Source organism: Stegostoma tigrinum, chromosome 19 (assembly GCF_030684315.1).
Source record: "Stegostoma tigrinum isolate sSteTig4 chromosome 19, sSteTig4.hap1, whole genome shotgun sequence".
NCBI lineage: Eukaryota > Metazoa > Chordata > Chondrichthyes > Orectolobiformes > Stegostomatidae > Stegostoma > Stegostoma tigrinum.
The window spans coordinates 12590970-12607480 of record NC_081372.1 but is presented as its reverse complement, the minus strand read 5'-3'; the positions used below and the strand labels follow the sequence as shown (position 1 = coordinate 12607480).

General features: G+C 44.4%; 1 protein-coding gene across 3 annotated transcripts in view; it reads left to right on the top strand.

Moving 5' to 3' along the window:
• The window catches only part of LOC125461262 (protein NDRG3-like), a 129732-nt gene that overhangs the window by 100018 nt on the left and 13203 nt on the right, over nt 1-16511 (top strand). For 2 of the 3 annotated variants that reach the window (XM_059652743.1, XM_048549814.2), the window contains exon 15: nt 1840-1891. In XM_059652743.1, the coding sequence (XP_059508726.1) occupies nt 1840-1891 (52 nt within the window). Of the gene's footprint in view, nt 1-1839; nt 1892-13759; nt 13799-16511 lie in introns of all 3 variants that reach the window. The other variant, XM_048549813.2, reaches the window with a different exon arrangement.

Sequence of the window (16511 nt, the reverse complement as noted above, 5' to 3'; positions counted from 1 at the left end):
TTTGGAGTGGGGCCACGGGGAGAAAATCTTCTCCATTTTTGTTCCTACAGTGAGAACATCTGATTGCCTGCAGTTGCCCAGAGATAGAGCTCTGCTAAGGGCTTGGAGCAAGGGTGCTGAATGCTGAAGGGTTACCAACATTTTCAGTTATCCCTCCTGTCCTGTGAGGAACTGCCTGCAAACCAACGTACTTCCTCACAAAACATAAACACAGCGAAAAGGAAACAGAGTTGAAGCTTTTAATCTTGTACTCTTGGAAGCAGAGTGCAAGAAACACATTTGAGGAGAGATAGTAAGAACTGCAGATGCTGGAGTCAGAGATAACACAGTGTGGAGCTGGAGGAGCACAGCAGGCCAGGCAGCATCGGAGGAGCAGGAAAGTTGACATTTCGGGTCGGGGCCCTACCATGCTCCTCTGAAGGTGCCTGGCCTGCAGTGTCCCTCCAGCTCCACGCTGTTACACTTGAGAAGGGACACCATGTTATATATTATGCTCAGAGGATGCTGATTGGCTGGGCTATCATTGGCATGGGGATACAGCAAGATCTGTTATTTATCAGTCTTAATTTTCAGACCAGGCAGGGTAGATTTTGATTAAGGTGTTGACATGGGAATACAGCAGAGTTTGGCTTTATTTTTAAAAAGATGCAACATTGTACAGCTTCCTTTTGCCTACATAAAGTAGGGGTCCTGTGTATATATGTATGTAGCTCTTAGTGTACCTTTTTCCAATCAAGAGTTCATGGAACCAACCAGACACTACTTCATCCCCATGGCAACAGCCTGACCAATCTGGAACTACCTGCCTGTTTTTAAGACTGACCAGTATCTGTTCCTGCTGCATCTCCATGCCAGTCATGCCCCAGTTTATCTCCTGGTGTAAGCTGTACTTGTGTGATTGTACACCACCCATATGATACTGTGCGGGTTCTCTCAAACTGCCCTCACAAAGTACCATGAAAAGAAAACTCTAAGGGAGCTATCAATATAATCTTCAATTTTTTTTTATAATGTACAGAAATTTTGTTTAAGCACAGGCTTGATTTTTTTTTGCTTGGCCACATATGCACAGGATAACTTAAAGGGGCAACCTGCGAGAGAACATTTGGTTCTGTAAGCAACATGCTGCATGCCAGAGAGGCAGCTGAAGAGGGCAGACTGCACTTAATGCTAAACATCTAGAAGCAATTTTGCTCCACAATCCTTAATCAAGCTTCTTATCTTCCCAACTATTTTCCCAGCCAGTGCTTCTTGTATGTATTTGGATTGCCTCCTTCCTTGAGGAAATATCCTGGGAGAGCCACGCTTTACTACTGGCTCCGATCATCATCATTTCATTGAATCCCTACAGTATGGGAAGAGGCCATTTGGCCCATCAAGTCTGTGCTGACCCTCCAAAGAGCATCCCAGCCAGTGCCATATTCCCCATGAACCCGCATCGCTAATCCACCTAGTCTGCACATCTGTGTACGCTGTCAATTTAGCGCGGCCAATCCACCTAACTTTCACATCTTTGGGCTGTGGGAGGAAATCCACACAGACACAGGGAAAACAAGCAAACTTCGCACAGACAGTCACCCGAGGCTGGAATTGAGTCCGGGTTCCTGGCACCATGAGGCAGTCGTGTTAACAATTGAGCCACTGTCTTTTTAGGTGTAGAAATAAGCCATTTGGCATGTTATGCCTGGACTAACACAGCGCATGTCTATGCAATGACAGAGCCTTGTTCAGAACTTGCTTCTTATTTTGAAATGTGTTAGCAAAACTAAGTATGGTGATTTAATGATTGTCTGTCTGTCTGTCTGTCTGTCTGTCTGTCTGTCTGTGTTTGCACCCTAGCCTGGCAAGCTGACTGAAGCCTTCAAGTACTTTCTGCAGGGAATGGGTTACAGTAAGTATAACCTCCTGAACTTCAAAGTTGGGATATTCAGCAACTTGATTTCCAAGCCTGCATTTAGCTATTGTCAGTTTAATGATGGAGAAAGCTGCTTTTTATCCCTGTTACTCCAGGAGACTTTTTGACTTAATGCAAGAATTTCAGACTGGATGGACCCCAGAATGTGGTGGCGGTGCTGGGGGTTTCTCCCTCAGAGGAGAATTGGAAAGTGCAGATTTGTTAGGGTAGCGCAGTTTCCCAGTATTTCAGTATTTTACAGCAGATTGCACACTAAAAGTCGGCGACTCTCTCAGCCTCATGCAGGATCCATTTGGAATCTCCTGCATGGTTTCCATAGTAATTGTTCACATGTAACTTTTTAGTTTTAGTCAGGATGACTAGGCTTCCGCTCCCCGCTCAGGGAAGCTCTGTACAGTGTGAGTTTGACATGACTCATTAAATTGATTTCATGAAAACCTTGTGTGCCTGTAAATGGTAGGACTTTTAAGATTACCGTTTAACTCTGGATTAAATAGAAATTCAATCTTCAAGCACTTCAATTATTAATTGCTTGGAATTAAATTTTGCACCACAGGATTGAGCAATTCAGCCCAAATGGTTTTGGTCAGCCCTCATTCTGAACACAAATCACCCTCATCTGACCCTTTTAGCTTTCTCTCGAGCATACTCATCTGTCTTCTCCTTAAATTAATCGATCACTTCAACCAGGTCCTTCAGGTAGCATATTCTACTCAAACCATTCTCAGAAAGACCTTTTTTCTCCTGAATTCCTGTTTAAGAAGCCCCCGGTAGCACAAAAGCTGACGTTTCGGGCCTAGACCCTTCATCAGAGAGGGTTTAGGCCCGAGCGCCAGCTTTTGTGCTCCTGAGATGCTGCTTGGCCTGCTGTGTTCATCCAGCTCCACACTGTTATCTCGGATTCTCCAGCATCTGCAGTTCCCATTATTTCTCATAAGAAGCCCTACTTTTTATTTTGTCCTCATCCGATGTATATCCTATCAAACCCTTTCAGCGTTTTCAAGATTTTAATCTATCAGTTTTTGTTTGTTTTGTATCTTCACATTTTACCTCTCCTTCCTTCCCCCAAATTCCTCCCCCTTTCCCGCCCCTCCTCCAACTTCCTCCCCTCCCCTTTCCCCCTTTCTCCTCTCCCTTGGTCCTCCCTCGTCCTCCCCTTCCCCTTTTCCTCTCTTGCTGTCCTACCTTCTCCCACCTTCATCCTTCTTCCCACACCCCTCTGCCCCGTATCATCTTTGTAAATTCTTTTTGTCCCCCCACCCCCAATGTTTTTATATCCATCATGTTTAATTAACATCACTGAAAAGTGACACACTCGTGATTTCCTGAGATTCATTCTCATTTGCACTGCCTACCTTGCTGGGTCGTGGAATCATGCTAGCAATAATGTTGGGTGTTTCTGACAGCACCGCACTCTGCAACTGTTTATATTTTGCTGTTTTCTGAAACCTGCTTAGCGGTTCCTTGGGCCACTCTGAACTGTTTTAGGTACCATGCCTTGGGAGGGATACACTGTCCTTGAGGTGCTGCACTGTAGGCCTTATCATAGTGAGACTTGAACTTCAGTGGTTAAATTAGCAAGAACAATTACACAAACTAGTTGTGTATTCCCTGGAATTTGGAAGGTTCACCGTGATTTTGATTTCAGTTTTTAGGATATTATGAATACAGATAGTGTAGAGAGAATTTTTTCCATTGGTCGGGAAGCCTAGAACAAGGTACGTGCCTTTAAAAGAAATGAGAACAAAACTCCCATAGAATCCCCCTACAGTGTGGGAGCAGGCCATTTGGCCCATTGAGTCCGCACTGACCCCTCCGAAAAGCATCCCACCCTGTAACCATATATTTCCCATGGCTAACCCATCTAACTTACACATCCCTGGACACTATGGGCCAATTTAGCTTGGTCAATCCACCCAAACTGCACGTCTTTGAGTGCGGGAGGAAATGGGAACACCCAGAGGAAGCCCAGGCAGACGGTGGGAAAAACGTACAAACTCCACACAGACAGCCACTAGAGGGTGGATCGAACCCAGACCCCCAGTGCTGAGAGGCAGCAATGCTAACCACTTACTCCCCATGCTGCCCCTTTCAAAAGTGAAATTAGGAAACCCTTCTATGTGCAAAGGGTGGCAGATGTTTGGAACCCTGTTCTACAAATGGCCCATTGGTGATAGATCAATTGTTAACAAAAGCCCTTCAAACGCCGATTTTAATATTAACAAAGAAACTAGGTGGTGGAGAGACGAGTTAGGTCACTGATCAGCCTTGGTTTTATTTCCTGTTGCGTCTGAACAGGCTCAGAAGAATGAAGTAGGCTCCTCCTCCTCCTTCCATGATCCTATATCTCTTGTTGCTGACCCAGTTAAATTTATAATTGGTGTTCAGTAGATGCTTCTGTACAGTCCCTTAGCGTTTCTGTGTGGCATTGGTCGATTTTGAATGGTGAGCCATAAGATAATGGGAGGGGTGCCTTCCTTGGACAAACTAGTATTGTATACAGGCTTGGTTTTCCCCGTCTGACCCAGGGGGTCTTGCAGTTTGCTGCTGTTTTATTGCAGCTTCTTTTGCTTCGAGGAAATAGAGGGGAGTTTCTTAAATGTCAGTTTCTGTCAGGTATTTGTAATGATGATTCGGACATGAGGGGGAGAACCCAGCCTCAGTAAGGTAAGTATTGCATTATTAAAGTGCAGGTCACGCTTTAGCTTCCGCAGTGCAGGGGTATAACCCAACCAGGTATGGTGATTTACTAACTGTCCCCATTACTATCTTATTTACAGTGTTTCACAGTCATTGTAAGTACTTGAAGAATGGGCTTGAACGTCTGCATGCTCTGGGATGGGGTCTCTTATTCACTGCTGCTGTTTTTAATGGGGAAACAGCTCTGGGGTTTCCTTTTAAGTGGAATTAAAAGACCCAGCACCAATCTAATAGAAAATCTCAGGGATTTATAGAACATAGAACATAGAACAGTACAGCACAGAACAGGCCCTTCAGCCCACAATGTTGTGCCGACCATTGATCCTCATGTATGCACCCTCAAATTTCTGTGACCATATACATGTCCAGCAGTCTCTCAAATGACCCCAATGACCTTGCTTCCACAACTGCTGCTGGCAACGCATTCCATGCTCTCACAACTCTCTGCGTAAAGAACCTGCCTCTGACATCCCCTCTATACTTTCCACCAACCAGCTTAAAACTATGACCCCTCGTGCTAGCCATTTCTGCCCTGGGAAATAGTCTCTGGCTATCAACTCTATCTATGCCTCTCATTATCTTGTATACCTCAACTGGGTCCCCTCTCCTCCTCCTTTTCTCCAATGAAAAGATTGTAATAATCTCCCAGTTGACTGTTAGCCCCCTTTGATTGTCTCATGACTTCAAAAGAAGCACTAATTAGAACAGTACAGCACAGTACAGGCCCTTCAGCCCACGAATCACCCAATTCACACCTAAAATCTGATGATAGTTGCCCCCAGCTCAACTCTAGTCTGGGGTGTGTAGCATATTTTCCAGTGCTTGTGTTTGTTTGGATTTAGAGGCATAGATTCATAGATGTACAGCACAGAAACAGGCCGTTTGGACTGACCTGTCCCTGTGGTGACTTGGGACCTCGATAACATGCCATTTTACTCCATGTGCTTTGCAGAATCTCACCTGTGAAAACATGAGAGGCGATCTAAGAAAGATGACTTCTTTTTATTTTTTGGGATGTGGGTGTTGCAGACACGGCCAATCAGTGTTTGTTGCCTAAGTATCCTTGAGCGGAGTTACTTGCTGGGCCATTTCAGGGGATAGTTAAGACCCAACAATGTTGGCTCTGGAATCACATGTAGGCCAGACCAGGTAAGGAGGGCAGATTTTCTTCCCGGCAGGACATTAGTAAGCCAGATGGATTTTACAACAACCAGTGACAGACTGGGCATGATCACCATTACTGAGATTAATATTCAATTCCACGTTTTATTAACTGAATTTAAATTTCTTCAGCTTCCTCTTTGGGAGTATCTGTCTCCCCGTCTCTCCCTATTTATTTCAGAACCCCCTTCCCCTCCCCCATTTCTGATGAAGGGTCTAGGCCCGAAACGTCAGCTTTCCTGCTCCTCTGATGCTGCTTGGCCTGCTGTGTTCATACAGCTCCACACCGTGTTATCCCAAAATAATTAACTTGGGTCTCCTGGATTACTGGTTCAATCAACATGCCACTGTCTCCCTACCATTCTTTTTTTTTGATGCTGTGAGGTGAAACCTTTCATTTTTAGGAGGAGGCCAATCGGCCCTGCCATTCTTTGCCAGCCCATTCTTTTTAAAGAAACTCTAATTTCTGCAACTTGTTCGGTTTTAAATGCAAATCCAATTCCAATTACCCTCTCTGGGTGAGGAGTTTATTGTCCAATTTGCCTTGCTTGCAGTTTTTAGACCCTTTCAATGCTGAAGCTTTGCAATACTGGGGAGAGACTTCCCACTGGAAACCCTAATGCTCTTCCCCACCCCCCCCCCCCCCCCCCCACTTTCTTTTGACCTGTTATGTTCCTCACATTGGCCTCTGCGATAGGAATAGACACAGCACCCAATGTACCTCATGTGATGCTTGACATTGGTCTGACTGAATCTGCAGTTTGCTGCATGGAACAGGAACTGCACACATTGCTTTGTTCTGACTCTGCTTGATTAAACACCCACCAACACCCTCCAACTCCAGGCCCCTTTCACCACCTGATTTGACAAAGGATCAGTGAACCTTAGGCAAAGTGCAGACTGCAGCACCGAGAGGTGGAGACATGCTTCAGTTCGTCATGTCTGTGTGTAACTTCTGACAAGCATTTAATAAAAAGGTTTTGTGAGAGGATAAGGAGGTTTGTTCGAAAAATGCATGTATTTCACCCCCACCAATACATCCTTTCCTAATATCTCTCCCCTTTTCCCCCACCGCAGCATACAACGTGCACAGCTATGCAAATAGTCAAAATTCACCAAGATCACTGTATAAGACCACACAACAAAGTGGGAATGAAAATGTGAAATTCTGTGATGTTTACTTTTAATATCCCCCTCACCACCAATATCTCCCTCACATGCAACAACGAAAACAGAAATAGCTGGAAAAGCTCAGCAGGCCTGGGCAGCATCTGTGGAGAGAAAGTCGGAGTTAATGTTTCGAGTGAAGTGACCCTCCCTGAGAATGGTCTCGGGGTTCTGAGGCCTGTCATTTAACCCAAAATGTTAACTCTGTTTTTTTCTCAACAGATGCTGCAGAGCTTTTCGAGCAGTTTCTGATTTACAGCATCCGTAGTTCTTTCAGGTTTTTATTTAGTATCTTCCTCACATTATCTGATTTCCAGCCGACTCTTAATTTGCATCTTTGTTTACACTTTCTTCTGATTCATTTTCCCAAATATGCAGAGCTGTGGTAAGGGCTCGTGTAGTGCAGTGGTAGTGTCCCAGCGTCTGAGCCAGGAGACCCAAGTTCAAGTCCACTCTGCTCCAGAAGGATATGTAATATCATCCACGAGCAGGTTGATATTTGCAGAATGAGGGTGTCCTGAGAACTCCCCTCTCACATTACCAATATCCTGACAACTGGAAATGTTTCCCCCACCCATATTCTAAGTACCGATGAACTAATTTTAAGTAAGGTGGTGAGAGGATTAAGTTAGGAAGACCGACAGTATGGACGAGATTTGAATTCCTTGATATTGTCGATTTATTGTTCATTTATGCTGCTGTATTCTGGAAGATTAAGACGTCATTTAATTGATGTTTTTAAGATAATTGAGGTGAGGCAGAGAGAAAAGAAACGTCCCCATTGGAGAATTCGCAACAAGGCAGCATTGTTTTAAACTAATATTAGAATAAGGCCATTCGAAGTGACATCCAGAAGCAGTCCATCACACAAGTGCTGTTGAAAATTTGGAACTTTTATACTTTCCAAAAGGCTGTTTTAGAATGGGTTTCAATTGAAAACTACCATTAATATTGTGAATCTCACCACCACACGGTGGCTAGAATCTGTTCTAGTATGGATTCTATTGAATGTTGCTGAAAAGGGGCATACTTTGCTGAAGTTTTTCATCCTATGATCATCAGGACAAATGCAAGAATGTGAAATTTCAAACAATTTATACCTCAGGAGGAAACGGTGCTAATTGGTTGGCAAGTCAACTCTGTTTGGTTGAAGTAATATCATGACAAAAGCAACAAGGAAATATAGGTTGATTTTATAAGAAGAGCCAATAGATCCTTCCGAGCTCCAACCGCAAGGTTTAGACATATTTCCTTTCTTCGCAGAGAATGTGTCTCTGTGTTTGAATGCAAGTCACTTGCCGAAAGCTTCAGCAAAATGTTTCCATATTCAGTAGTGTTCAGGTTGTGAACTACCAAGTTAATTGAATGGGGGAGCAGGCGAAGTGCCTTCTTGAGTTGCCAGGACCCATAGAAGACAATGATGCTTTCAGGCTTCCACATGCCATGTGGCAAATGGCTCCCTTGAGGCGGGTGCAGGTGCCAGAGCCCTCAGCTGTGCCAGTCTTCCTCCTTTTCAACCTAGGGGATCTCCAGCACCATTGGAAGAATCAGTGGGAAACCCACCAAAAGAATTTGCCAAATTCTCCACAGCAGGTGGTGACTGGTCCAAAGGATTGGCAGGTCGAGATCCTGCCCCACCAGTTCCCTGGGCATATTGAGGGAGAAAGGGGCTGAGTGGAAATTCAGACCACTGGTGCTTGAGGTTCTTAAGAGCATGAATAATTCCCAAGAATCAACTAGGAACATCATGCTGCCACTTAGATGGTAAATTCCTCAGATGTAAAGTAACAGCTTGTTTTAATGAGAATCTAAAAGATGCAGCTGAAACATTGAATGATGTAGGACAGAAGTTTGAAATCCTCATCACTTGAGTGATTTCACATCTGTTTCAATGCTAATCCAACCGCGTGCACGCACGCAAAAACCAGTCCCCCCCACCCTGTGCCCCCACCACACCCCATTGTGTGTTTTTTAAACTTACAACGAATTACACCCAGACATATAGTGCACTTGAGTCATATGATCTAGTGAGGAATGAAAAGTCTTGCCTTGTGCTCCACTAGACTCAGCTCCACTACCCAGCCCTAAACAAAACTGAAAGAACTGCCAAAGCTGTAAATCAGGAACAAAAACAAAGTTGCTGGAAAATCTCACCAGGTCTGGCAACATCTGTGAAGGAATAAACAGAATCAACATTTTGGAGGAAGATCTGAGGAAGGATCGCCAGACCCAAACGTGGCACAGTGGGCCAGTGGTTAGCACTGCAGCCTCACAGTGCCAGGGACCCGGGTTCGATTCCAGCCTCAGGCAGCTGTCTGTGTGGATTTGCACATTCTCCCCGTGTCTGTGCGGGTTTCCTCCCACGGTCCAAAGATGTGTACGTTAGGTGAATTGGCTATGCTGATTTGCCCACTGTGTTCAGGCACGTGTAGATTAGGGGGGATGGGTCTGGGTGGGATGCTCTGAGGATTGGTGTGGACTCTTGGGCCAAAGGACCTGTTTCCACGCTGTAGGGATTCTATTAAAGTTAACTTTTTTTCCTTCTCAGATGCTGCCAGACCTGCTGAGCTTTTCCAGCAACTTTGTTTTTGTTCCTTGTTTTTGACCCAGTCCTAATCATTGTTTGTTGAGGATTTTTTGTTTGATTATTCTGCGAATTTTGAGCAGTGGGCCGTACTGCTGCCTCATGATGGGTAGAGGATACTGTGTGGGTCGTCTTTTTCTTTAAAATTCAGAGGTGCTGTAATGCACCACCAAATCGCCCTTGTTTCAAACTAAAGCTGCGGGGTATTTTTTGTGACATGGTCGATCCTGTTCACCTGTGCCTTCATTTACATCCACTTAATGCCCAGCTGTATCTTGGTTTATACTGGTCTTGCTATCAGGCTTTTCACTGAGCAGTTGTGCATGTTTTACTCGCACAACCCACCAGATTAATCATAGTTGTAGCAGGTTGTCTGCGAGAAATTTCGGTGTATATTGTTGAGGGGGAGTGCATTTGCTTTGGATGTGCGTTCTCCTGCTTCAGGACACTGGCTAATATGAAGTAAATTCTTGATAATACAAGCAGCTATTTGCTGAATGGGGGCTGATGTGCTTTGAAGGAAAACATCCCCCACAGAATGATGCAACACTGGAGAGGGCCACTCGGTCCACCTGCCTGTGCTAGCATATTGCTGAGTTGTGATCTCTATGGGCTCAGCTTTACTCCTTGTCAGTGGTGAGTGCTCATGTGCTTCAGTTTGTCTCCAAGAGTCAGGGTTTGAGCTCCTTTTGCATGAGAACGTTTATGTCATTTTGTCCATCTATGTCTGGAATCAGGGTCAAGATGTGCGTTCTTGAAATAATTGACTTTCAAAATATTTTGTCGCAAACATCACCCTCTGGCTATGTTTTGCAATGAGCAGGTGTATTGTGAATGCCAATTGGAAAGAAGTAAAGCAACTTACAAAAGAAATCTTTTTGAGGGTAAAGAGTGAACGCCAGCAGGGTGACATTTCCTACAGTGCTGTCTAATCAGGGGAAAGCTTCATCTTCAAAAGTCATTAAGCCATGACAGTAAAAAAACTTGATCAGTTGTGACCCAGTCAGTACTTTTTCCTTTTTTTATTTCTTGTACCCACCCTCCTTGTAACTTGTTTTCTCATGGTCTTCCCCCAACCCCCATTCCACAGTCTCTATCTGTCCCTCAAACCGCCTTCCTCTTTCTCCCAGTCTACTGACCCACTTTCTCATTCATCTCTCTCCGTCTCCAACTCCGATTGCTCAGTCTACTCCTTTCCCCTGACACACACACTGTTCCAGTATACAGCTATACCCCAGCAGTCTTCCTCAGCTTCCTTGTTTCCTCATTCCAGTCTCTGACTCCCCCATCTTTCCTAGTCCCCTTCCACCAATTCACCTTCTCCAATCTTCGGTTCTTCCCCTTCCTCAGACTCACTGTCTACTCTGGCTCCTAATTTCCCAAAGGCTGTGAAGATTTGAGTGAGTATAAGTGTTTTGGATTTGCTGTGCCATGGCCTTTCACCACTGGAAGCTGTCTTATCTCTGCTTTGAGTCCCTCCACTAGACTGCGTCTGACATTGGTAATGAACTGGGGAGTGGGGAACAAAACAAACATAATGACCGTCTGTTGTAGAACCTCATGGGATACAGTTATTGTTAGATTGTTCCCTCGTGGAGCTGTTGGAAAGGACTCCCAGTACATTAATGTAAAGGTAACATTACCTAAGTCCCAGAGGGCCATATGGCTGCTTTCTCACTGGAGAGAATGATGACCGGTGGTGAATTTAACCTGAGAGTTGTTATGTCTCAGGCGAGGAGCTAGGTTGTGATGGCAAGACCTTCAAGGTAACCTCAGTTAGTGTGGGAATTGAATCTGTCCTACGTTGCAAACCAACCATCCATCAACTGAGCTAACTGAACTCGAACCAGTGCATTACGGAGTTTGTGAAACCAGAAGGTACCCAGCTTGGAGCCATTTGGTTGTCTCAACTGATCAGAAGTAGATTGTGTACAGTTGTCACCTAGGTTAGAGACAAAAATATACCTAGTCTTCCCATTCATTAGTACTAACCTCACTTAGAGTCATACAGCATGGAAACAGACCCTTTGGTCTAACTAGTCATGCCCACTAGGTTTCCCAAACTAAACTAGTCCCATTTGAATGCGTTTGGCCCAAATCTCTCTCAACCTTCCCTATTCATGTACCTATCCCAATGTCTTTTAAACATTGTAGCTGTACCAGCACCCACCACTTCCTCTGGCAGGTCATTCCACACACAAACCACCCTCTGTGTGAAAAGGTTGTCCCTCAGGTTCCTTTTAAATCTTTCTCCCCTCACCTTAAAAGTATGCCCCCTAGTCTCGAACTTCCTCACCCTTGGGAAAAGCTCTTTGCTGTTCACCTCATTCATGCCCCTCATGATTTTATAAATCCTCTATAAGGTCACCCTTCAACCTCCCATGCTCCAGGGAGAAAAATCCCAGTCTATCCAGCTTCTCTCTATAATTCAAACCCTCCAGTCCTGGCAACATCCCGGTAAATCTTTTCTGAAGCTTCTCCAATTTAATAATATCCTTCCGACAACTGACTGACCAGAACTGGACATAGTACTTCAGAAGTGGCCTCACCAACATACTGTACAACCTCAACATGACGTCCCAACTCATAAACTCAAAGGTCTGAATGAAGGCAAGTGTGCTAAACCCCTTCTAACCACACTGTCTAGTTGTGACACAACTTTCAAAGAACTAAGTACCTTAAACCCCCAGGTGTCTCTGTTTGCCAGTCCTACCCAAGGCCCTACCATTATTTATATAAATCCAAAATACAACACCTTGCATCTATCCAAATTAAACTCTATCTGCTACTCCTCACACCTTTGGCCCAAATGATCAAGATCTCTTTTTGTAATCTTAGATAACCTTCTTCACACCTTTAAACTGCAATGGGTGGGGAGGATTTGGTTAGTTGCAATGTCCACTTTTGGTCGATAGCTTAGTTGTACATGAGCAAAGAATCATTTTGCAAGATAGCAAGAGGTTTTTGGTGTCTATGGACCTGTGGCCAACTCTGAGCTTTGGGAAGAGAATGTGAGGAAATTGGGAATGGATAAAGAAAAGGAGCAACAGTTTACTAAATGAACAATCCATAACTTATTATTGTGTGTGCTCTCTCTATATTTACCCACTTTATTCTGATCTTTATCCTTACCTGTTCAAAAAATGGAAGAGTTGTCCCTTTCAACACCATGTTCTGTGCTGCTGGAAAGGCAAAATTTGATTCCATTACTTCCTGTTAAAATAGATTTGAGTGAGTTTATGTTACTATAAAACCCCTCAAATGAGTATCTCTGACCAATAAGGGTCTCATTTGCTGTTCTTCCAAAAGCAAATGTGCATGCTGGGAATGTGAAATGAGAACAAAGTGTTGGAAACACTCAATCAGTCTGTGGAGAGAGAAGCAAAGTTAACCTTTTAGGCTGATGATCTTTCATCGGAATAATTTGTCAGCTGCTACTCTTAACATCCTGTGTATGATAGTCCATTGTCTTAAAACATAATAAATGAATTCATGTCATTTACACCTCCTCCAGAGATGATGCAGAGATCTCTCTTCCTACAATGACAATATTGTTACCTGAGATTCACTGATGTGTAGGGCTGTTCTCTGTGCTTTATTGTATGTGATCTCGTTTAAACCACTGTTAGACTCTTTGATTTCCGTATTCTCTATGTAATGACATGGGAGTATGTCAGCATGAACCCGAGAGGGAGCTATAATCTGGTGTTAGTTTTCGGTAGAGCCCCTTCCTTCCCCCACTCCCTTCCTAGTTGTATGAGCAAGCCTGTGCTTTGGCCTCAAACCGAGTTCCCCTCGTTCGATTTGCAAAGCTCCCCATGTCCCACTCTTTGTGTTGCAGTTAGTGAAACTGTGACAGCAAGCGTGGGCAGGTGAGGGGGCCTTTCAGTGTTAGAAAAGCATTGCCTTTAGCAAACGGTGCAGTGTCCAGCTGCCAAGCCAGAGTTAGCACTGGTGTACAAAGGAAATTGACTTCAGTACAGAATGTAGAAAGTGTGTTGTGGGTGGTTTTGTGCACCCCCAGTGATTTTGAGAGTGTGCATGCACCATTGTTTTCTAACCAACACCAAACACTCTATAGAAAGCAGCAAGCTCCCCCACCCCATCTGTGTCTTACAGCCTTTGCAACATACTCCCAGCTGTCTGCTGTTAGGTATTGTGTGTAATGTGCATTGTATAACCAATAATAACCCTGGTTCTTTTCCTGTGTGTCATCCCCACCCGCTTTACAGTCCCTTCCGTCCAGCTCAGCCACCTGCACAGTGAAACAGGTAGCTCTATGTGCATTCAACGTTTCCCATATGCATTAATCTCACACCCTCTCCTTTTGTGTTAATGCTTTTAGATTTTTCTATCCTGTAGTGGTGACGAGACTACCCAGAATGTGTGCACAAATGAATACACTGAGACAGTCCACCCCTCTTAATTCAAAGTTGGTTAATTCAACGTATCTGATTAATTGAAATCCCATTTAGACATTGACTTGCTGGATTTGGGACAATTATTTCTTAGCACAACCGTTGACTTTGAATCATCAGGAGTAGACTTTCATACACCGCTTATTTGCAAACCATTTAATAGAGGGATTGTTTCAGTTTGCTGGTGAATACTTTTTGGCTGGGTTTTTATTTTGGTGGCTCTTCCCATTGCATCCTGGGACATTTGGATTCAATTTTGCATCTTTTATCCCAAAGGTTCTAGAATACCCACCTGGTGTAGAAGTCTAGAGTCACAAATTGGGATACAGAATGTTCCCAGAAGCAGCCAGTTTGATCGGCTTGATATGTTAAACATAGTGGAATAAAAACCTGATTATTTCATTGACTCAATGTTAGGAGATAACCAAAAACCTCACCAAAGACGTGGGTTTTAGGTGTGGTTTAGAGAGGGGCCTCTCAATAGCTGGGACTGTGGCCTAGTATGATGTCGAGAATCTCAAGTGAATGGGCATCTTTGATGTGAGAAACTCAAAACAGTTGGCAGCAATAAGACATTTGCAGTGACTCTGGAAATCTGACACTCAATCTTTGGTAAGTAAGCAATCTTCAAAAGGAAGTTCTCCCACAGTTTCCTTGCAAGATCTTGGAGCACTGGATGAAGAGAGGAGCGTGATAGATTTTGCCATATAATGGGATTGTGATGGGAATAGGTTGAGCATGGTTTAACCACCCTTGAAATCCAAAGTTTGGACTCGTTTACCAGTTGCAAGCCAGGCTGACTGATGTGAATTCTATCCCGCTGCCATGTTTAGTTAGTTTGTTTAAGCGCGGCTCCTCTTGCATGGCACTGTTCTATTTTTCACTGCAATGACATTGTGACACGCTTCCTGATTTGTGTGGGTGTGTGTGTGTGTGATTTGTGTCGGGTATCTCGCGTACCTCCACTTTCTTTCTCTCCCCTCAATACAGGATGCTTCCCGCACATGAGTGAATTTGGGGCTTGTGTGTTCAAACAGACCATTCTCCTTCCAAAACATTTCTCTGGTTACCTCCATTGCGATGTTGGGTTTGCGTGGGATTGTGGGTTTGCAGGGAACCATGACAGGTCTTGAGGCAGAATGTGCTAGATTACCTTGGACGAGCGAGTGTAAGTGTTGGTAGCACTCATGTGAGAGTTAGAAGACTCTGAAGTTTTACGTTGAAGACCCCTTTGCTCTTCAGTTAGCTGATGTAAAACATGTCCTAACGCCATTGGAAGAAGAGTAGGGGAGTCCTGGTAACTATTTACCAATGTGCTGAAAATTTTGTCAAACATTAAGATTGACAAGTCGCCAGGCCCGGACCAGATTTGTCCTCGGCTGCTTTGGGAAGCGAGAAATGCAATTGCTTCGCCACTTGCGAAGATCTTTGCATCCTCGCTCTCCACTGGAGTCGTACCTGAGGACTGGAGAGAGGCAAATGTAATTCCTCTCTTCAAGAAAGGAAATAGGGAAATCCCCGGCAATTATAGACCAGTAAGTCTCACGTCTGTCGTCTGCAAGGTGTTAGAAAGGATTCTGAGGGATAAGATTTATGACCATCTGGAAGTGCATGGCTTGATCAAATACAGTCAACACGGCTTTGAGAGGGGTAGGTCATGCCTTACAAACCTTATCGAGTTTTTTGAGGATGTGACTAGAAAAGTTGATGACGGTCGAGCTGTGGATGTGGTGTATATGGATTTCAGTAAGGCATTTGATAAGGTTCCCCACGGTAGGCTCATTCAGAAGGTCAGGAGGAATGGGATACAGGGGAACTTAGCTGCTTGGATACAGAATTGGCTGGCCAACAGAAGACAGCGAGTGGTAGTAGAAGGAAAATATTCTGCCTGGAAGTCAGTGGTGAGTGGGGTTCCACAGGGCTCTGTCCTTGGGCCTCTACTGTTTGTAATTTTTATTAATGACTTGGATGAGGGGATTGAAGGATGGGTCAGCAAGTTTGCAGACGACACAAAGGTCGGAGGTGTCATTGACAGTGTAGAGGGCTGTTGTAGGCTGCAGCGGGACATTGACAGGATGCAGAGATGGGCTGAGAGGTGGCAGATGGAGTTCAACCTGGATAAATGCGAGGTGATGCATTTTGGAAGGTCGAATTTGAAAGCTGAGTACAGGATTAACGATAGGATTCTTGGCAGCGTGGAGGAACAGAGGGACCTTGGTGTGCAGATACATAGATCCCTTAAAATGGCCACCCAAGTGGACAGGGTTGTTAAGAAAGCATATGGTGTTTTGGCTTTCATTAACAGGGGGATTGAGTTTAAGAGTCGTGAGATCTTGTTGCAGCTCTATAAAACTTTGGTTAGACCGCACTTGGAATACTGCGTCCAGTTCTGGGTGCCCTATTATAGGAAAGATGTGGATGCTTTGGAGAGGGTTCAGAGGAGGTTTACCAGGATGCTGCCTGGACTGGAGGGCTTATCTTATGAAGAGAGGTTGACTGAGCTCGGTCTCTTTTCATTGGAGAAAAGGAGGAGGAGAGGGGACCTAATTGAGGTATACAAGATAAT